The sequence below is a fragment of the Hemiscyllium ocellatum genome, chromosome X (assembly GCF_020745735.1).
Source record: "Hemiscyllium ocellatum isolate sHemOce1 chromosome X, sHemOce1.pat.X.cur, whole genome shotgun sequence".
Lineage (NCBI taxonomy): Eukaryota > Metazoa > Chordata > Chondrichthyes > Orectolobiformes > Hemiscylliidae > Hemiscyllium > Hemiscyllium ocellatum.
The window spans coordinates 8,960,994-8,983,007 of NC_083453.1; the positions used below are offsets into that span (position 1 = coordinate 8,960,994).

Genomic DNA, 22,014 nt, shown 5'->3' on the forward strand with positions numbered 1-22,014 from the left:
ACCCATCCAGATGCCTTTTAAATGTTGTAATTGTATCAGCCTCCACCACATCCTCTGGCAGCTTATTCCATACACGTACCACCCTCTGTGTGAAAAATTGCTCCTTTTAGATTAGATTAGATTAGACTTACAGTGTGGAAACAGGCCCTTCGGCCCAACAAGCCCACACCGACCCGCCGAAGCGCAACCCACCCATACCCCTACATTTACCCCTTACCTAACACTACGGGCAATTTAGCTTGACCAATTCACCTGACCCGCACATCTTTGTGACTGTGGGAGGAAACCGGAGCACCCGGAGGAAACCCACGCAGACACAGGGAGAACGTGCAAACTCCACACAGTCAGTCGCCTGAGTCGGGAATTGAACCCGGGTCTACAGGCGCTGTGAGACAGCAGTGCTAACCACTGTGCCACCGTGCCACCGTGCCTCCTTAGGTCTCTTTTATATCTTTCCCCTCTCACTCTAAACCTATGCCCTCTAGTTCTGGACTCCCCCACCCCAGGGAAAAGACCTTGTATATTTATCCTATCCATGCCACCCATGATTTTATAAACCTCTATAAGGTCACCCCTCAGCCTCCGACGCTCCAGGGAAAACAGCCCCAACCTGTTCAGCCTCTGCCTGTAGCTCAAATCCTCCAACCCTGGCAACATCCTTGTAAATCTTTTCTGAACCCTTTTATATTTCACAACATCTCTCCAAAAGGAAGGAGACCAGAATTGCACACAATATTCCAACAGTGGCCTAACCAATGTCCTGTACAGCCGCAACATGACCTCCCAACTCCGGTACTCAATACTCTGACCAATAAAGGTTAGCTTACCAAACATCACCTTCACTATCCTATCTACCTGCGAGTCTACTTTCAAGGAGCTGTGAACCTGCACTCCAAGGTCTCTTTGTTCAGCAACACTCCCTAGGACCTGACCATTAAGTGTATAAGTCCTGCTAAGATTTGCTTTCCCAAAATGCAGCACCTCGCATTCATCTAAATTAAACTCCATCTGCCACTTCTCAGCTCATTGACCCATCTGATCAAGATCCCATTGTACTCTGAGGTAACCCTCTTCGCTGTCCACTACACCTCCAATTTTGGTGTCATCTGCAAACTTACTAACTATACCTCTTAAGCTCACATCCAAATCATTTATATAAATGATGAAAAGTAGAGGACCCAGCACCGATCCTTGTGGCACTCCATCGGTCACAGGCCTCCAGTCTGAAAAACAACCCTCCACCACCACCCTCTGCCTTCTACCTTTGAGCCAGTTCTCTGTATCCAAATGGCTAGTCCTCCCTTTAACCATGAGATCTAACTTTGCTAACAGTCTCCCATGGGGAACTTTGTCGAACACCTTACTGAAGTCCATATAGATCACATCTACTGCTCTGCCCTCATCAATCCTGTTTGTTACTTCTTCAAAAAACTCAAATCACGTTTGAGAGACATGATTTCCCACGCACAAAGCCATGTTGACTATCCCAAATCAGTCCTTGCCTTTCCAAATACATGTACATCCTGTCCCTCAGGATTCCCTCCAACAACTTGCCCACCACCGAGGTCAGGCTCACCGGTCTATAGTTCCCTGGCTTGTCCTTACCACCCTTTTTAAACAGTGGCTCCACATTAGCCAACCTCCAGTCTTCCGGCACCTCACCTGAGACTATCGATGATACAAATATCTCAGTAAGAGGCTAAGCAATCACTTCCCAAGCTTCCCACAGAGCTCTAGGGTTCACCTGATCAGGTCCTGGGGATTTATCCAATGTTTTGCATTTCAAGACATCCAGCACTTCCTCCTCTGTGATATGGACATTTTTCAAGATGTCACCATCTATTTCCCTATATTCTATACCTTCCATGTTCTTTTCCACAGTAAACACTGATGCAAAATACTCGTTTAGTATCTACCCCATTTTCAGAGGCTCCACACAAAGGCCACCTTGCTGATCTTTGAGGGGCCCTATTCTCTCCCTAGTTAGCCTTTTGTCCTTAGAGTATTTGTACAAACCCTTTGGATTCTCCTTAACTCTATTTGCCAAAGCTATCTCATGTCCCCCTTTTGCCCTCCTGATTTCCCTCTTAAGTATACTCCTACTGCCTTTATACTCTTCTAAGGATTCACTCGATCTAGCCTGTCTATATCTGACATATGCTTCCTTCTTTTTCTTAACCAAACCCTCAATTTCCTTAGTCATCCAGCATTCCCTATACCTACCAGCCTTTCCTTTCACCCTGTCTCTGGACTCTTGTTATCTCATTGCTGAAGGCTTGCCATTTTCCAGCCGTCCCTTTATCTGTGAATGTTTGCCCCCAATCAGCTTTTGAAAGTTCTTGCCTAATACCATCAAAATTGGCCTTTCTCCAATTTAGAACTTCAACTTTTACATCTGGCTTGTCCTTTTCCTTCGCTATTTTAAATCTAATAGAATTATGGTCGCTGGTCCCAAAGTGCTCCCCCGCTGACACCTCAGTCACCTGCCCTGCTTTATTCCCCAAGAGTCGGCCAAGTTTTGCACCTTCTTTACTAGGTACCTCCACATACTGAATCAGAAAATGTTCTTGTATATACTTAACAAATTCCTCTCCATCTGAACTCTTAACATTGTGGCAGTGCCAGTCTATGTTTGGAAAGTTAAAAATCCCCTACCATAACCGCCCTATTATTCTTACAGATAGCTGAAACCTCCTTACAAATTTGTTTCTCAATTTCCCTCTGACTATTAGGGGGTCGATAATACAATCCCAAGGTGATCGTCCCTTTCTTATTTCTCAGTTCCACCCAAATAACTTCCCTGGATGTATTTCCAGGAATATCCTCCCTCAGCACAGCTAAAATGTTATCCCTGATCAAAAACACCACTCCTCAATCTCTTTTGCCTCCCTTTCTGTCCTTCCTGTAATACTTGTATCCTGGAACATTAAGCTGCCAGTCCTATCTATGCCTGAGGCATGTTTCTGTAATTGCTATGATATCCCAGTCCCATGTTCCTAACCATGCCCTGAGTTCATCTGCCTTCCCCGTTTGGCCCCTTGCATTGAAATAAATGCAGTTTAATTTATCAGTCCGACCTTGTTCTCTGCTTCCTTTGGAAATCCATATACACAATTCCTTTGTCTCTGTGCATCATGATTTTCTCCAAGGACTCCATTAAATTTATCTGGTACACACGGCCTTTTAACAAATCCATTTTAATTAAAGAGCTGGCTGCCTTAATTAACCTACAGCTTTCTAGGTGAGGAGCAGTTTTATTTTGTAATCTAAAGCAACCTAGTCACAAACTATGCTAGACTGGTTGGGTTACCGTTACCTAGCTTATTCCCTTTTGGGCATATGTGTTACATTGGTAACAACAACTGAAGATCTGTCATGACCTGACCTACAGATATGTATACCTGATGGAGAACAAGAATGAATAAGCCCACCCACTGGGGTTTTGAATGAGTAGGGATCAAAGAAACAGAAAATAGGTGCAGCAGTTGGCCATTCGGCCCTTCAGGCCTGCCCCACCATTCAATGTGATCATGGCCAATCAGGCAGTCTCAGTATCCCACTCCTGCTTTCTCCCCATACTGCTTGATCCCTGTAACCACAAGGGCCACATCCAGCTCCCTCTTGAACATACCTAAAGAACTGGCCCCAACTGCTTTCTGTGGGAGAGAATTCCACAGATTCACAATTCTGAGTGAAGGAATTCTTCATCTCAGTCCTGAATGCCTTACCCCCTTACATCTTCCACTGTGACCCCTAGTTCTGGACTTTCCCAACATTGGGAACATTCTTCCTGCATCAAGCCTGTTCAGTCCCATCAGGATTTTATAGGTTTCTGTGAGACCCCACTCCTCCTCCTTCTAAATTCCAGTGAGTACAAGCCCAGTCTATCCAGTCTTTCCTCATCTGTCAGTCCTGCCATCCCAGGAATCAATCTGGTGAACCTTCGCTGGACTCCCTCAATAGCAAGAATATCCTTCCTCAGACTAAGAGACCAAAAGTGCACACAATACTCAAGATGTGGCCTCACCAAGGCTCTGTATAACTGCAGCAAGACATCCCTACTCCTATGCTCAAATCCTCTCGCTATGAAGACCAGCCCGCCATTAGCTTTCCACACTACCCGCATGCCAACTTTCAATGACTGTTCCCCAATGACACCCAGGTCTTGTTGCATCTCACCTTTTCCAAAACTGCCACCATTCAGATAATAATCTGCCTTCCTGTTTTTGCAATCAAAGTGGATAACCTCACATTTATCTACATTATTAGATTAGATTAGGTTCCCTATAGTGTGGGAACAGGCCATTCAGCTCAACGAGTCCACACCGACCCTCCGAGGAGTAACATACCCAGACACATTACCCTACCCTATATTTACCCCTGACTAATACACCTAATATCATGGGAAAGTTAGCATGGCCAATTCACCTGACCTGCACATTTTTGGACTGTGGGAGGAAACTGAAGCACCCAGAGGAAACCCACACAGACATGTGGCAAACTCCACACAGACAGTCGCCTGAGGGTGGAATCAAACCCAGGCCCCTGGCGCTGTGAGGCAGCAGTGCTATCACTGAGCCACCATGCCGCCCCAAGTTATAGTGCATTTCCGAAGTATTTGCCCACTCAGCCAACCTGTCCAAGTCACCCTGCAGCTTCTAAGCATCCACCTCACAGAAATATGCTCTTCGGAGAAAAGAAATTGCATGGTCCAGAGCTTCTCACATGGAGCCCCACATGGGTAAAATTTTCCTCTGTATTCCCCTGAGAAATGGGAAATTAACTTCAAAAATCATAAAAGCTACTGGCTTTGGACAACTTGATCAGAAAACAAAGTGCAAACCTTTAGAGATAGCGAAGTCTATCTAATCTTTGCTGGTGTTAGAACCAATGTTAACGAGGCAGCCGCATCAGAACAGAAAGATGCTATTATAGATCAGTGGGTCAAAGACAGCACACACTGGAGTCAATGGGAAAAACAGCACTATTTCTCCTGCTGAGTTTCAAGTCTGGAATCAAGGTAGATTGGTGCCTGAATCAATACAAACCCATGCAGGACAGGTGGCTATTTTATTCAAGATGTTCCAGTACAGTGCTTACTCTAGCATCTACCTAACAATGTGGATGATTGCTCTTGTTCATTCTATCCACAACAAAAGGGGAAATTTAACCCAATCAATTACTGCCCTGTCCATCACGATAATATCAACAAGCAACAGCCATTCATCAATGCTCAATTTGCATTTCACCAGAACTGCACAGAATCTTCATGGATCAGATCCTCACTTGCATCTACATTTTTAATCACACAACATCAGATTATAGTCCAATAGGTTTATTTGGAAGCACGAGATTTTGGAGTGTTGCTCCTTCATCAAGTGGCTGTGCAGTATAAGATTGTAGGACACAGAATTGATTACAAAGATTTACAGTGAGATGTAAATTAAATTATATATTGAAGAATACCTGGATTGTTTGTTAAATCTCTCATCGCTTAGCATGGGCACATTGGTTTCAGTTCTTTCATATGCAAAAGCCAGAACTTAAAAGTTACATTCTCAAGTGAACTTTAACAATAGGTGCCATGTTGGCCCAGATAATGCATTGAAGGTGTGAGGTGCCCTGTATGAGACTCTATGTGCCCCAGTATTCAGACTGATTCCAATCGAAGGGATTTATAGAATCTTACATGGATTCATGCAGTTTTCGAGCAAAATGAAATGTAATTCTCCAAGTATAAATTCACCCCACCCCATTGTGTGTGTGCGCGTGTGTGTGTGTATGTATGGGGGGGGGGGGGGTGAGAATGAATGTCAATGAGAGGGAGTCTGTGTGTATGTGTGAGAGTGGAAAGGGTATACGTCTGTGAGAGGGTGCGTGAGTGTATGTGTGAGCATATGACAAAGAGCTGGTGTAAGAGAGAGGGCATATATGAGCATGTGCGTTCGTCGCTCTCTCTCTCTCTGTTGGCTCTCATTATCCATTCATTCTACCAGCCTCACTGTAACTGCAATATGCATTGGCTACAACACACACTGTTCCAATTCAACAAGGTGACAGCATGCTACTCTTTTGCAACCTCTACATTTCAGAAATCTGAAGGCAGGGATGCCATGGGAACATTATTCTAATCTTCCTACCGACACTCATGCTATCCTGTCCCAGGCCTCTGTCACCTTTCTTCTACCACCACTGGGTCAAAATCGTGAAATTCCCTACTAAACTTTGGGGAGTACCACTACTACATGGGCATCAACAGTTCAAGGAATCAGCACCACATCAAAGAAATCAGATGGATAAGAAATGCAGATTCGAATTTATAACAATATTCCACAGAAAACGGCTTAAGATAAAACTGTTTCCCCAAACAGATGAGGAATGCCTTTTAGCCAATGAGCTTTTCCTGTAATCATGGAGGTTATCAGCGTACATTGAATTCTGTCTGTTCTTGCAGCCCAGTTTTGCATTTTACTGGATTTGTCCAGTGGTGAACTCATAAATGATGCTGCAAGCTTTACACCTTGTGTTGATGGAACACAGCAAAAACAGGTGCTGTGCATCTTCGTCACTGGGAAGGATTTACAACATTTGATATCGATACATATCTTAAACCCTGAAGTCAGTCTCAACCAAAAGTCAGAGGACTCAAAAAAAATGCCAGGATACAGCAAGTAATGCCAGGAGCAAAATGCATTTCACTACGGTCAGAAACCCAAAAACTTTCAACTTGGGAATGTGCTTGACTGAAATAAATTAAACTGCGAGCAAAAGGACTGAAATGGAACTTTGTTTCCTAGGGTGACAGGTAACAATAAGATCTCTTGATGTTAGAAGAAATACAACAAAGGCACAGAGATTAAGTGGTCGCCAACTGGACAGCTATGCATGGTGCAAGGACTTGAAAAAGGCAGTGTCTCAAAGGCTCGTGCTTCTGTTTTAGAACCCCTGGAGGATAAGAGAATTTCCTTTAGATATGGAGAATAAGTTCCATCTGTTACGAGATATTAGTATAATCATACTGCAAACTCTTGTGGCAGAAATCAAGTACTGCAATACTACAATGTTTACACTGAGGGTTTGGGAATTGTCCAAACAGAAAGAGATTCAGAACTTTTAAGTTAGACATAAATTAATGACTAGTGTTGAGTGTGTGGTGCTGGAAAAGCACAGCAGGTCAGGCAGCATCTGAGAAGTAGGAAAATTAATATTTCGGACATAAGCCCTTCATCAGGAAGCTTATGTCTGAAACATCGATTCTCCTGCCCCTCGGATGCTGCCTGACCTGCAGTGCTTTCCCAGCACCACACTCTTGACTCTGATCTCCAGCATCTGCAGTCCTCACTTTCGCTTAATAAATTAATGACGAGCCATCAGAGGACATCAGAAGGACTCTGCCCATACCATTTACAGTATAAGGCTCAACTTTTTGAGTAAATTAAAATGCAGTAATATGTATTTGTTGTTACTGTAATCCTCTTTACATTGCTCAGTGATTTTAGGTGTGAGAACTTCAGCATTGTCATAAATAGGCATAGAGATCGACAGCACAGGAAAAGGCTCTTTGGCCCAACAAGTCTGTACCGACCAAAAACAACCAGCTAATTGAACCATAGCCTTGTGCTGCAAAGGTCTTTGTAAAATGACTAATAAACAAGGACATTCATTTGTTGTTTTCACAGTAAAGAAGAATGGAAGCATGTAATGTAATCCCCAAAACAGTGGCAAAAATCTTATGCCCCTCCATAATGAAGATGGATATTCATTTATTGAACGATTGTAAATTAAATGAGCCAAATACATGTACACAGCATTTCTCGATTAGAGTACTGGCAACAACTTTGCACCAAAAATCTTTCTGATTTCCAGCTGTGTATGTCCACAAAGAGCAGGTTCTACAACTTGGATTCAAATGACTTGTTCAGTTCCCAGCAGTCCAATGGTCCTAAGTATTCACTTTCACCCAAGACAACAGATTCCATAAAATTATATTCAGAACCACTGTCCTTCACTGTGATATGTTAGGAAGAATAAAGGATAACTTTATAAGCTAAGTGGAGTCTTCTTATAATCATACCAAATTTGCAGATGCTGGATTGAGAAGTGCTTGATTCTATGTTAAAACTGGTTTGCCCCAAAAGGTGTATAATCTCAAAATTATCCGCTATTGGAGAGTTCTCAGTAGCACCTCCCTGAGTGCAAGCAAAATCTCTCAGCCTTCGGAAGGTTCCATATTAATAATCAGTTTGAAAGGCTGCATAAGTCATTTAACTGTACCTAACCCTATGGACAGGCTGGCAGTTTTTCCCCAGTTATAAGTGAGAGATACAATGGGAAGAGCAGAAACACGATTATTTTGTTTGCAAATAGACTGCCACAATAGCACTGCCCATCTATGGTGGCATGTTTATGTATGTGCTAAACTTGTGGCTTTTCTCAAACTAATTCAGTTTAGCTTTCCTTTGTGAACAATGCTTAAGTAATGAAGAATGATACAGTGCTTCTCCTCTTTCCCAACGAGCTCCCCAGCAAGTCAGGATTCAGTGAGTCATTGTTCAGAGATTGGGAAAAATCCTGAGTCACAACAAAGCTTTCCTGATAGGGAAACTGTCCTATAGTGATGAGACAACTTTGACAGGCTGGGCTTTACATTGGCCTTCCATTTAGACAGGAAGTACTCTTGTTTTTCAAAAATATTTCAGAAACTGTCTGAGAATTGCGTCATTGCACCATGAAGGTTTGGAGCAACTTTTCACCTATTAACTGAAGGTGAGTTGCCAAATGTCTGCCAGCCCACCCATCCATATCCAAGGCAAGAATTACTGCAACGCTTTTGATTTTTCCAAAGAGTCGCAGTAGTTGATTTCAATTTCACTTGTAACGAACTGTGCAGACCTTTGACGAACAACCCAGCTTCGTGGGCATAATGACAGTGTTTTTCTCACTGTAAAACATACATGACAATAAAATAAAACTTTTAAAAATGCCATTTTGGTGAGAGTAGATCTGTCCAGGTAAACCGGTTAACAATGCATCTGTGCTTGGTGTCATAGCCCAAAAACTTGGCATAATTGTATTAGGCAATGGATTTTCCCTGTCAAGTACCGGTCACCACCAGAGATGTCCCATCAGTTCACAGTACAATCTGCCAGCATCATGGTGAATAGATATGGGTAACTTCAGTATGCTTGCCCAGGCATAACCAGAACGCTCATGAAAGACGGCATGAGAAACCCATTAAGTTAGTGGTTGTAGTCTATGCACAATCTGGACAAAACAATTCTACCTCCAGTGTCACGGCAGCTTAACATTAACAAACAAAGGTTTTGAGTGATTTGCATCTGAAGACCTTTGTAAATTTTGAGCTCTGGTCAAGATGGCCTGTCTTCCAGCATTGCCTCCTCCTCTTCAGGGGAATCCTGGGCCTTGGTGCCTATGCACTAAAAGAAGAACCCACAGATTCCTTTGCAAGAGAAACTCGAAATTACCCTCAGGTAGGAGAGATAGTGGCCAAACTTAATTCACTAGGATGCAAATGGATTTGTTGAGGGATCCATATCAGTCATGTGTATTGCTCCCCAGTATTTAACCTTTCCACCCTGAGAAAAGGACTCCCAGCTATCCACCCGATCCATGTCTCTCATCATTTTACATAGTCGGTTCTGCTATAATGCGTGTTTGTTCAATGCAAATTGGCTTGAGCGCGTTTGAAGAATTTAAACCCATTAATGCTGATTTCTCTCCACAGATGCTGCAAGGCTGGCTGAGCTTTTCCAGCAAATTCAATTTTTCTCTCTGATTTACAGCGTCTGCAGTTCTTTTAGTTTTTAAATGTTTCCGCATCTCAGTCCTATCCAAAACCCAGAGGCTGTAAGTCCTGGTTCTAGATTACCTCCAACCAGGGGAAACTTCCTTCTGTGCATCTAGTCTGTCCAGCTCTGTTAGAATTTTATCCCTTTCAAGCATATCCTTTCTCCTCCTTTTAGCTCTCACGACTATAGGCCTGGTCGAACTAATCTCTCTTGACAAAGCAGCTGTCCTCCACACTACCAGCCTGGTGAACCTCTGCTGCAATCTCTGGTAATTATATCCTTCCTTAGGCAGGAACGCTAAAGCTGCATGCAATACCCCAGGGTGTGGTCTCACCAAGAGCCTGTATGACACCCCTACATCTGAATTCAAACTTAGAGTGAGAGCACCGTGAGGCCAACGGGAAGATCAATGTGAGGTAGCAGCACAGAGTGAGAACGCAGTGAGGCCAATGGGAAGATCAATGTGAGGTAGCAGCACAGAGTGAGAACGCAGTGAGGCCAATGGGAAGATCAATGTGAGGTAGCAGCACAGAGGGAGAACGCAGTGAGGCCAATAGGAAGATCAATGTGAGGTAGCAGCACAGAGTGAGAGCACAGTGAGGCCAATGGGAAGATCAATGTGAGATAGCAGCACAGAGTGAGAACGCAGTGAGGCCAATGGGAAGATCAATGTGAGGTAGCAGCACAGAGGGAGAACGCAGTGAGGCCAATGGGAAGATCAATGTGAGGTAGCAGCACAGAGGGAGAACGCAGTGAGGCCAATAGGAAGATCAATGTGAGGTAGCAGCACAGAGGGAGAACGCAGTGAGGCCAATGGGAAGATCAATGTGAGGTAGCAGCACAGAGTGAGAACGCAGTGAGGCCAACGGGAAGATCAATGCGAGGTAGCAGCACAGAGTGAGTGAGAACGCAGTGAGGCCAACGGGAAGATCAATGTGAGGTAGCAGCACAAAGTGAGTGAGAACACAGTGAGGCCAACGGGAAGATCAATGTGAGGTAGCAGCACAGAGGGAGAACGCAGTGAGGCCAATAGGAAGATCAATGTGAGGTAGCAGCACAGAGTGAGAGCACAGTGAGGCCAATGGGAAGATCAATGTGAGGTAGCAGCACAGAGGGAGAACGCAGTGAGGCCAATGGGAAGATCAATGTGAGGTAGCAGCACAGAGGGAGAACGCAGTGAGGCCAATGGGAAGATCAATGTGAGGTAGCAGCACAGAGGGAGAACGCAGTGAGGCCAATAGGAAGATCAATGTGAGGTAGCAGCACAGAGGGAGAACGCAGTGAGGCCAATGGGAAGATCAATGTGAGGTAGCAGCACAGAGTGAGAACGCAGTGAGGCCAACGGGAAGATCAATGCGAGGTAGCAGCACAGAGTGAGTGAGAACGCAGTGAGGCCAACGGGAAGATCAATGTGAGGTAGCAGCACAAAGTGAGTGAGAACACAGTGAGGCCAACGGGAAGATCAATGTGAGATAGCAGCACAGAGTGAGAACGCAGTGAGGCCAATGGGAAGATCAATGTGAGGTAGCAGCACAGAGGGAGAACGCAGTGAGGCCAATGGGAAGATCAATGTGAGGTAGCAGCACAGAGGGAGAACGCAGTGAGGCCAATAGGAAGATCAATGTGAGGTAGCAGCACAGAGGGAGAACGCAGTGAGGCCAACGGGAAGATCAATGTGAGGTAGCAGCACAGAGGGAGAGCACAGTGAGGCCAACGGGAAGATCAATGTGAGGTAGCAGCACAAAGTGAGAACGCAGTGAGGCCAACGGGAAGATCAATGTGAGATAGCAGCACAGAGTGAGAACGCAGTGAGGCCAATGGGAAGATCCATGTGAGGTAGCAGCACAAAGTGAGTGAGAACGCAGTGAGGCCAACGGGAAGATCAATGTGAGGTAGCAGCACAGAGTGAGAGCACAGTGAGGCCAACGGGAAGGTAAAAGACTCGTAGCAGTGCAGAATTAGAGCAGAGAGAGTCCAGTGGGATGATTGAAAAAAAGGCAGGAGCTCAGGCATGGCAAGGGGCAGTGCTAGGACCTCAGGGTTTTTGATATTGAATTAGAGTAACATTTCAAACTTTTCCAGTGATAACAAACAGAAAGCTGTTGCAGATATTGATACCAATGGACAGCAACAATACATAGTCTCGCAGAATGGGCAGACTACTGAATGCTGAATTTTCAGCCAGAGAAGTGAAAGGTGATGCATTTTGACAGAAGTGGTAAGAAGAGGCAATATAGACTTTTAATGGCAAAGTTCTAAAGTGCATGTGCAGGGGTAGAGCGACCTGTTGGAACTTAAGTTTCCCTTAGTAACTGAATTTTGTTTGTATTTACTGAATAGCATGAAATTTCATATCACAGCTTTTATAGCATTAATTAACGTTTCAAATGTCTCACACAGGAAAACAAAAGGGAAGAATCATGAGCTGCACTGAGATTATGATGCCCCATTGAGCTAGTGTCAAACATTGATCTGATGCCAAGTGTACCCTAATATCAGTGTGTTATTTATGAAAAGAAGTCGTATTTGTTCTTAGAAAGAAAGGTAAACTAACCCTCAGATGAAGGTAGGCAAGGGGACAATGTTCATTCCTGATGTCATGAGTAGCTGCCTGTGGTAAATGGCCAAAAGGATTCAGAAAACTGATCAACCCACCCCTGGACATCAGATATTTCAATACGTGCCCAAGGCAGAAGGGAGTTCTCATTGGGTGGTCCTGATGGTCTGCCTGATACAGGCTGTTCTTTGTAGGTACAAGTCCTTATCGGCTGGTCCCTATAGGGAGCAGTCCTCATTGAGAAGGTCTCATCAGATGGTCCTTTTCGGTAAGAGTCCTTATCGAGCAGTCAGTGTGTGGTGCTCCGAATTGTCTTCTCCTGTTGTCTTTCTTTTGTTTCCTGCAGGAAGAGCAGGAGCGGCTGACGGGAAGGTGAATCACTGATTTAAAAACTCACCTTGTGAATAGGCGGAGCGCACGCTGAGCAGCAGCGGACACGGGACTGCTGAGTAAGTGAGGTAATGCACAAAGGAACCTCGATTATCTGAATGTCGGATTATCCGAAGGGGATCTCAAAGTCCCGATCAAAACATTACATCAAAGAGCTGTTTCAACCCTGACCGTGTCTTTTGTTTACAGGTACAATGATTAAAAACTAACTCGGCTCACTGCTGCCGAGAACAGTCCTTGTCAGTCCAGGCACAGTCTCCAAATGACTGACCTCTCGCTCTCTCTTCCCGCACACTTTCTCTGGAGTTCTACACATGGGTGTACCCTGAACACGCTTCACCAGATTATCTCGCCAATATTGGCTTGTATAGGGCAAAGGTGGAACCTGTCAAACAGTTAGTGTTGGTGTGTGTATGTGCGCATGCGTATATGTGTGCAAGCTATTTGGAGATCTACCCCACAAAGGCAGCAGCAGTCTGACTATTGGTGTACCATCTGGCTGCCTCGGGTTGGGAGAAGAGGGGGTGGGGTGGGGGGAGGGCAGGGGGCGGAGCTCACACACTATGTGCTGCTGCCTCATCTCCTGAACGGGGAGCAGACTTCACAGAAAACTCCGAGCCCCAAAGAAAATGAATTAACGAAATAATCAATCATCCGAACAAAATAGCGTCCGCCCATCTCGTTCAGATCATCGAGGTTCCTCTGTATTTGGATGGTTGCGTTACTCAAAACACTGCTGAGGTAGTGTCTCCTACCCAACCTCCTCCTCTAACCATAAACAAGTCCTGTGCTTCAGATTGGGAAGGTAACTAGTTTTTTAAAAAAAATTCTTTATTTTTCTACGGTCTCTTTGGGAATTTAGAATAACAGTTCGGGCAGTTGAATGTGACTCCTGTAGGCTGTGGGAGGTAAAGAGTCACCACTAAGGTCCCTGCTGACTTCGTCTGTGGGAAGTGCACACAACTCCAGCTCCTCCAAAACCATGTTAACGAACTGGAGCTGGATGAACTTCAGATCATTCGGCAGGCAGAGGGGGCTACTGAGAGGAGGTACAAGGAGGTAGTCACAGCTCAGGCACAAGAGAAAGGCAGATGGGTTACCATCAGGGGACGGAAAGGGAACCGATAAGCAGTGCAGGGATCCCCTGTGGCCATTCTCCTCAATAACAAGTAAACTGTTTTGGATACTGTTCGGGGGGGGGTTGGAAACGACTTACCAGGGATAAGCCATGGGTACAGGTCTCTGGCACAGAGTCTGTCCCTTTTGCTCAGAAAGGAAGGGGGGAGAACAGCAGAGCACTCATCATTGGGGACTCCATAGTTAGGGGGACAAATAGGAGGTTCTGTGGGAACGAGAGAGACTCACAGTTGGTGTGTTGTCTCCCAGGTGCCAGGATTTGTGATTTCTCAGATCGTGTTTTTGGGATCCTTGACGGGGAGGGGGATCAGCCCCAAGTTGTGGGCCACATAGGCACGAATGACACAGGTAGGGAAAGGGATGGGGATTTAAGGCAGAAATTCAGGGAGCTAGGGTGGAAGCTTAGAACTAGAACAAACGGAGTTATCTCTGGTTTGTTGCCCGTACCACGCTATTGAGGCAAGGAATAGGGAGAGAGAGGAGTTAAACTCGTGTCTACAAGGATGGTGCAGGAGGGAGGGTTTCAGATGCCTGGATAATTGGGACTCATCCTGGGGTAGGTGGGACCTTTACAAACAGGATGGTCTACACCTGAACCAGAGGGGTACCAATATCCTGGGAGGGCAAATTTACTAATGCTCTTGAGTAGGGTTTAAACTCATTCAGCAGGGGGATGGGAACCTAAATTGTAGTTCCAGTGTCCAGGAATAAGGTAGATGAACCTGCAGCATGGGTTGGTACCTGGGACTTCAATGTTGTGGCCATTTCTGCAGGTTCCAGGATTTAGATGTTTCAGTAAGAACAGAAAAGATGGTAAAAGTGGGGGAAGATGTGGCATTGGTAGTCAAGGACAGTATTACGGTGACAGAAAGGATGTTCGAGGACTCATCTACTGAGGCAGTATGGGCTGAGGTTAGAGACGGGAAAGGAGAGGTCACCCCTGTTGGGAGTTTTCTACAGGCCTCCGAATAGTTCCAGAGATGTAGAGGAAAGGATAGCAAAGATAATTCTGAATAGGAGCGAGAGTGACAGGGTTGTTGTTATGGGGGACATAACTTTCCAAATATAGACTGGAAATACTATAGTTCAAGTACTTTAGATGGGTCAGTCTTTGTCTGATGTGTGCAGGAGGGTTTCCTGACACAGTATGTAGACAGGCCAACAAGGAGCGAGGCCACATTGGACTTGGTACTGGGCAATGAACCAGGCCAGGTGTTATATTTGGAGGTAGGTGAGCACTTTGGTGATAGTAACCGCAATTCGGTTATGTTTACTTTAGCGAGGGAAAGGAATAGGTATATACCGCAGGGCAAAAGTTATAGCTGGGGGAAATGCAATTATGATGTAATTAGGCAAGATTTAGGATGCATAGGAAACTGCAGGGGATGGGCATAATCAAAATGTGGAGCTTATTCAAGGAACATCTACGGTGTGTCCTTGATAAGTATGTACTTGTCAGGCAGGGAGGAAGTGATCGAGTGAGGGAGCCGTGGTTTACTAAAGAACTTGAATCTCTTGTCAAGAGGAAGAAGGCAGCGTGTGTTAGGATGAGCCGTGAAGGCTCAGTTAAGGTGTTTGAGAGTTGCAAGTTAGCCAGGAAAGACCGAGAGAAAGAGCTAAGAAGAGCCAGGAGGGGACATCTGAAGTTGTTGATAGATGGGATCAAGGAAAACCCTAAAACTTTCTATAGGTATATCAGGAATAAAAGAATGACTACAGAAAGATTAGGGCCAATCAAGGATAATAGTGGGAAGTTGTGCATGGAGTCCAAGGAGATAGGGGAAGCGCTAAATGAATATTGTTCATCAGTATTCATACTGGAAAAAGACAATGTTGTTGAGGAGAATACTGAGACACAGGCCATTAGACTAGATGGGATTGAGGTTCACAAGGAGGTGGTGTTAGCAAGTCTGAAAAGTGTGAAAACAGGTAAGTCCCCTGGTCTGGATGGGATTTATCCCAGGATTCTCTGGGAATCCAGGGAGGAAATTGCAAAGCCTTTGGCTTTGATCTTTACGTTGTCATTGACTACAGGAATAATGCAGGAAGATTGAGGTTAGCAAATGCTGTCCCCTTATTCAAGAAGGGGAGTAGAGACAGCCCTGGTAATTATAGACCAGTGAGCCTTGCTTCAGTTGTGGGTCAAGTGTTGGAAAAGGTTATAAGAGATTGGACTTATAGTCATCTCGAAAGGAATAATTTAATAAGGGATGGTCAACACAGTTTTATGAAGGATAGGTTGTGCCTCACAAATCTTATTGAGATATTTGAGATGCTGACCAAACAGGTGGATGAAGGTAAAGTGGTTGATGTGGTGTATATGGATTTCAGTAAGGCGTTTGATAAGGTTCCCCACGGCAGGCTATTGCAGAAAATATGGAGGCATGGGATTGACTGTGATTTAGCGGTTTGGATCAGAAACTGGCTAGCTGAAAGAAAATAGAGGGTGGTGGTTGATGGGAAATGATCATCCAGGAGTTCAGTTACTAGTGGTGTACCGCAAAGATATGTTTTGGGGCCACGGCTGTTTGTCATTTTTATAAATGACCTGGAAGGGTTGGGGGCGCAAATTTGCAGATGACACGAAGGTCAGTGGAATTGTGGACAGTGCCGAAGGATGTTGCAAGTTACAGAGGGACATAGATAAGCTGCAGAGCTGGGCTGAGGAGAGGTGGCAAAGGGAGGTTAATGCGGAAAAGTATGAGGTAATTCACTTTATAAGAAGCAACAGGAATACAGAGTGCTGGGCTAATGTTAAGATTCTTGGTAGTGTGGATGAGCAGAGAGATCTTGGTGTCCATGTAAAAATTGCCACCCAGGTTGATAGGGTTGTTAAGAAGGCATATGGTGTGTTAGCTTTTATTGGTAGAGGGATTGAGTTTCGGAGCCATGAGGTCATACTGCAGCTGTACAAAATTCTGGTGTAGCCACACTTGGAGTATTGCGTACAGTTCTGGTCGCCGCATTATAGGAAAGATGTGGAAGCTTTGGAAAAGATTCAGAGGAAATCTACTAGGATGTGCCTGGTGTGGAGGGAAGGGCTTATGAGGAGAGGCCAAAGGACTTGAGGCTGTTTTTGTTAGAGAGAAAAGTCGAGAGGTGAATTAATTGAGATATAAAAGGGTAATCAGGGGATTAGATAGGGAGGACAGCGAGAGCCTTTTTCCTTCGATGGCAAGGGCTAGCAAGCGGGGACATAGCTTTAAATTGAGGGGTGATAGATATAGGACAGAGGTCAGAGATAGTTTCTTTACTCAAGAGATAGTAGGAGCGCGGAATGCACTGCCTGTAACAGTAGTAGACTCGCCAACTTTAAGGGCATTTAAATGGCCATTGGATAAACATATGGATGACAATGGAATAGTGTAAGATAGTTGGGCTTCAGATTGGTTCCACAGGTCAGTGCAACATCGAGGGCTGAAGGGCCTGTACTGCGCTGTAATGTTCTATGTTCTAAGATGGACCAGGAGGAGGAGGAGGAGGAGGAAGACCAGCGAAGAGTTCCCTGACATCTCAGCTAGAGAGGGGATGCTGCCTCCACAACTTTAACACAATTAAACAGCCTCTTTTGCCCTTTGGTAGCAGTGAACTGTTCCCAAGTGTCACAGTTATATGCTTTATTTCCTTCATTAACTAATCTAAACTGCTGTTTCTTAACAAAGTCATGAAACTTTCAGAGAATTGCTACAAATTGTTGACTGTCTACATTGGGTAACTGTGATTGCAAACCTCCTAAAATTATTGTGTGCAGTTTTGGTCGCCATACTATAGGAAGGATGTGGAAGCTTTAGAACGAGTGCAGAGGAGGTTTACCAGGATGTTGCCTGGAATGGTAGGAAAATCTTATGAGGAAAGGCTGAGGCACTTGGGGCTGTTCTCATTGGAGAAGAGAAGGTTTAGGGGAGATCTGATAGAAGTGTATAAGATGATTAGGGGTTTAGATAGGGTAGATACTAAGAACCTTTTACCGCTAATGGAGTCAGGTGTTACTAGGGGACATAGCTTTAAATTAAGGGGTGGTAGGTATAGGACAGATGTTAGGGGTAGATTCTTCACACAGCGGGTTGTGAGTTCATGGAATGCCCTGCCCGTATCAGTGGTGAACTCTCCTTCTTTATGGTCATTTAAGCGGGCATTGGATAGGCATTTGGAAGTTATTGGGCTAGTATAGGTTAGGTAGGATTCGGTCGGCGCAACATCGAGGGCCGAAGGGCCTGTACTGCGCTGTATCCTTCTATGTTCTATGTTCTATGTAAAATCAATAAGTACAATCTTTGAAGATGGCAGCCCATATGGAGAAAGTGACTGGAAAAACAGATGGGACTTTGGGCTTTGTAATTGCTCTAACTTATGTTGAACACCTTCAAAGTCCGGCAGCAACATCTTTCTTGGAAAGGACAGATGCAAAGTACTCACGTAGCCTCTCAACCATGTCATCTGTGTTCATGAGGAGATCCTTTTTGGTCAATACTGGCTACATGCCTTCAGATTGCTTTGTGTTTTAGCTGCTAGTTTCTTTTCATACTTCTTTGTTGCATCTTCTTTACATTTTCACCTGCTCATTCTATTTTCAGCCTAGTTCTCACTCAATCATGTACATCCTTTTTGTGCTACATCCTATTCTCCTTCTTTCATTTCATTTCATCCAGGAAGCTCTAGTGTTGGTTGCCCTATCTTGCCTCCTTGTGGGAATGCACTCTGACCATCAGAACAGTCTGCTTACTCACAGCAGCTCATTTCTCACTTAAGTTTTGCGAGTCATTTTTGATTCCATTTTTCACAATGCTCCTCCTCCAACGCTTATTATCCTTTTCCATAGCCAACCTCAACCTTGTTTCATTGTGATAATGGCTCACTCAATGTCTCGTAATACTGATGTATGACTCACCTCAATTCCCAAAAACAGGTCCTGAAAAGATTCCATCAAAAAAGGTATAGACTGAGAAAATTCTTTAGAATACTTTTTGAGAAAACACTCATCCCTCTCTGTCTATAATATTAAAATATCTGAATTCCCAAACATTAAAACTCTGTAGTTTTTAGTGTGTCTGTGTAATTTCCCTACAGAATACATGCAGTGAAATACACCCAGTTGTGTAATATTACATCTTTGTTTTTAACTCTAAGCAAATAGATTCCTCCAAGACATTCTCACTCTTTCCCTAAAACTGTAATATTCTGCTTAATACTGCTACACCTCTTCTCTTTCCTATCTTTCCAGAGCCCCTTGCCTCCAGGAATATTTGATATCCAGTTCTGATCTTGAGCTAGATCTCACTTACTGCAACATTAATTTCTCACATGGCTATTTGCACCAGCAGCTCATTACATTTACCATATGTTACGCATTTCTATGAATTCACTGTACATCAAAATCAGAACTCACTGCTTTACCTTTTAGTCTGACCCCGCCTAACACCAGATTTCTTTTTTTACTTAGACCTCTCTCTCCCAAACCTTTGTGAATCTTATTTGTCCTTCCTAATGCTATATCGTGGTTCCCATTCTGCCAAATTAGTTTGGAATGCTCTTGGACAGAACGAGCAAACTATTCCACAAGGTCAGGCGAAATGCAACCAACCTAGTCTGCTTCGATCTCACAGTCCCAGGTCTCAATGTGCCACAGATCTAAACCCTAATGGATAAAAAGATGTCAAGTACCTCCTTAGTGTACATGATTTGGAGATGCCGGTGTTGGACAGGGGTGTACAAAGTTAAAAATCACACGACACCAGGTTATAGTCCAACAGGTTTAACTGGAAGCACAGTACTGGACAGTAGGCCTCAGGCTAAAGTCCAACACTGTGCAGAGTTTCTGAGTTCAGTACCAGATGCTACATTGTGTCGAGACTGTGCTAGAGGGGGAACAATAAAAAAGGCTCAACCTTAGCTGATCACTATAAAATGACTTGTGGTGGAAAGTACGTGCGTGGCAATAGTGGGCGAGGACAATATCAACCTTGTCTGCTTCATCATTGTTGCTGAATTCCAACCCAGCCATGGTGACATAGCCTGCAAATACATGATCAAGCTTTCCCATGCACTAAATGTCTGCAGTTGCTTATGAGACCATACAGGAGCAAGGGTATCGGAAAAGAAAATAGGAAAAAAGAGAAATATACCAAAACTGATCCAATTTATGCATTCAGACTTCCTATAATAGGGCAAATCCATACAAACGCTTTTTCTTAAATTTTTGCTCATGTTATGCAAGCAGTTTCACTGAAAGTTGTACTGTTGTCTTCGCAAAATATTTTGATTCCTGAGTGAAACAACAGAAGCGTGCGTATGAAGATGATCAACTGTCATTGTTGTGTCAAGTAAAATTTGTGACCAAAAATGAAAGGCTGCCATCAGCAGTGACTGTGAAGAGATTTGAACAGATCTTTTCACTTGACTGATTAAGGCACCCCAATATCAAGAGAACGTGGAACTGAAATCGAGCAGCTCAAAACAACATACAGGCAAGGTCACAGATTTGAATTCATTTTGGCACATGGAGTTGGGGGGGGGGGGGTGCGAACGAGAGAAAATGACCAAAAAGAAGTAAACGTCTGGTAATTATTGGACATTTCCTTGGATCATATACAGAAACTGGTTTTGCTCCTGGAACATTTGGTTATATAAAGACAGTAAAAGGATTTGGACGAAGTATGATAATAAGCAAACTCCACTGTACTAAATGTCTTACATTGTTCCAATTCACAATTCATATTTAACTCGGCAACCCTTGGCTTCTGCACCAACACAGCTAAATAAATCATGTGCAATTTTAAGGGGAGAGACCATGAATGCTGACTCACCTGTGTTATCATGTGATTGGTCATTGGTTGTTGCGGAGGTGTGGGTGGCAGTTGCTGCTGTTGTGCAGAATTCGACAGGACGGTCCTCCCAGGTTGCTGTGCAGAGGCTTGCACATAACTTGATGATGTTAACTCAGGAGTCCCGAGAGGCAAGCCTAGAGCAGGAGTAACCAATTCTTACAACATAGAACAAGTGACCGTACGAAGCTCTACTTGACAGCTGTACAAACATATGCACAATGCCAAAACAAGCAAAATTTACTTAATTACATTGTTCAATTCTTGCAGGTCACACAAGCTCAGTTTATACCATAACGATATAAAAAAAATGCAGACTTTGTGTTTGACACAAACATTCTAACAGAGGATTTCAAAAAGCATCATGATATAATGGAAATAGATCAATCACCAAAAGACTAAAAATTCAGCTTCTCAAAGATCTGGAGCGGATTTCAACTTTATCTCAATTTATTCTGTTCCCTCTGTGTAAAATATAAATCATGTTCAGGGATTCAGACACTGAGATTACACAACTTGTGCCTCAGTTCAACATCTGAACAAACATTTGCTGACAAGCAGATGGACACAAGTGGTAGGAAATCCCACAAGACATCGAGACTTAAAAGGAAACAACAGTTGTGGCAGGAATTTTGTTTCAACCCTGAAATAAAGGCTAGAAAACAAACATGTCTTATACTTTTGCCTCTTTGTGAGGAGATTGCTCACACCTTGCAAGTTGCAGTCCAGAATGGAAAGGGCTCCAGTGACATAGGTGATGGGATCAGTAGTTGCTACTTTGTTCTTTTAGAACATAGCACCCTTTTAGTGCATAAACAAGTTGTCAGAGCTGCAAGTACAGTTACTTAGCATCCCGAAATATCAGGTCACTGGTTTTATGGGTGCCAGGGTGAAGTGTGAAATGAGCATCGCCAAATATTGAACAATCCAGATGTGTCAATACAGTATGAAAGGAGTGACAGCATGAAAGGCTGCAATCCAAGAGTGAGGCAACTTATTTCAGCAGGGTCACAGTGCAGTTTATTCCTATGTTTCCTCATGACGAGTTATCAATTTTAGCTACCTTTAGCAGATATCACAGGAAAGATGAATACTACTCCATAAGGACGGAAAGAAAATGTTAGAAATGCTCAGCAGGTCAGGCAGCAGAGAAACACTGCGAACATTTCAGGCCGGTGACTGATGACGTGGTAGGCTACTTAAAACGGAGACGAGGGGCAACTTCCTCACTCGGCACGTGGAAAATTCTCTATCCCAGAGGATTGTGGAAGCTCAGTCATTGAACAGGTTTAAAAAAGAA

General features: G+C 44.1%; 1 protein-coding gene across 6 annotated transcripts in view; it reads right to left on the reverse strand.

Annotated features, from left to right (window-relative positions):
* Positions 1-22,014, reverse strand: part of LOC132805866 (R3H domain-containing protein 2) — a 273,216-nt gene that overhangs the window by 58,692 nt on the left and 192,510 nt on the right. For all 6 annotated transcript variants that reach the window (XM_060821189.1, XM_060821193.1, XM_060821191.1 and 3 more), the window contains one exon: positions 20,697-20,851. In XM_060821189.1, coding sequence (XP_060677172.1) covers positions 20,697-20,851 — 155 coding nt within the window. The remainder of the gene's footprint in view (positions 1-20,696; positions 20,852-22,014) is intronic.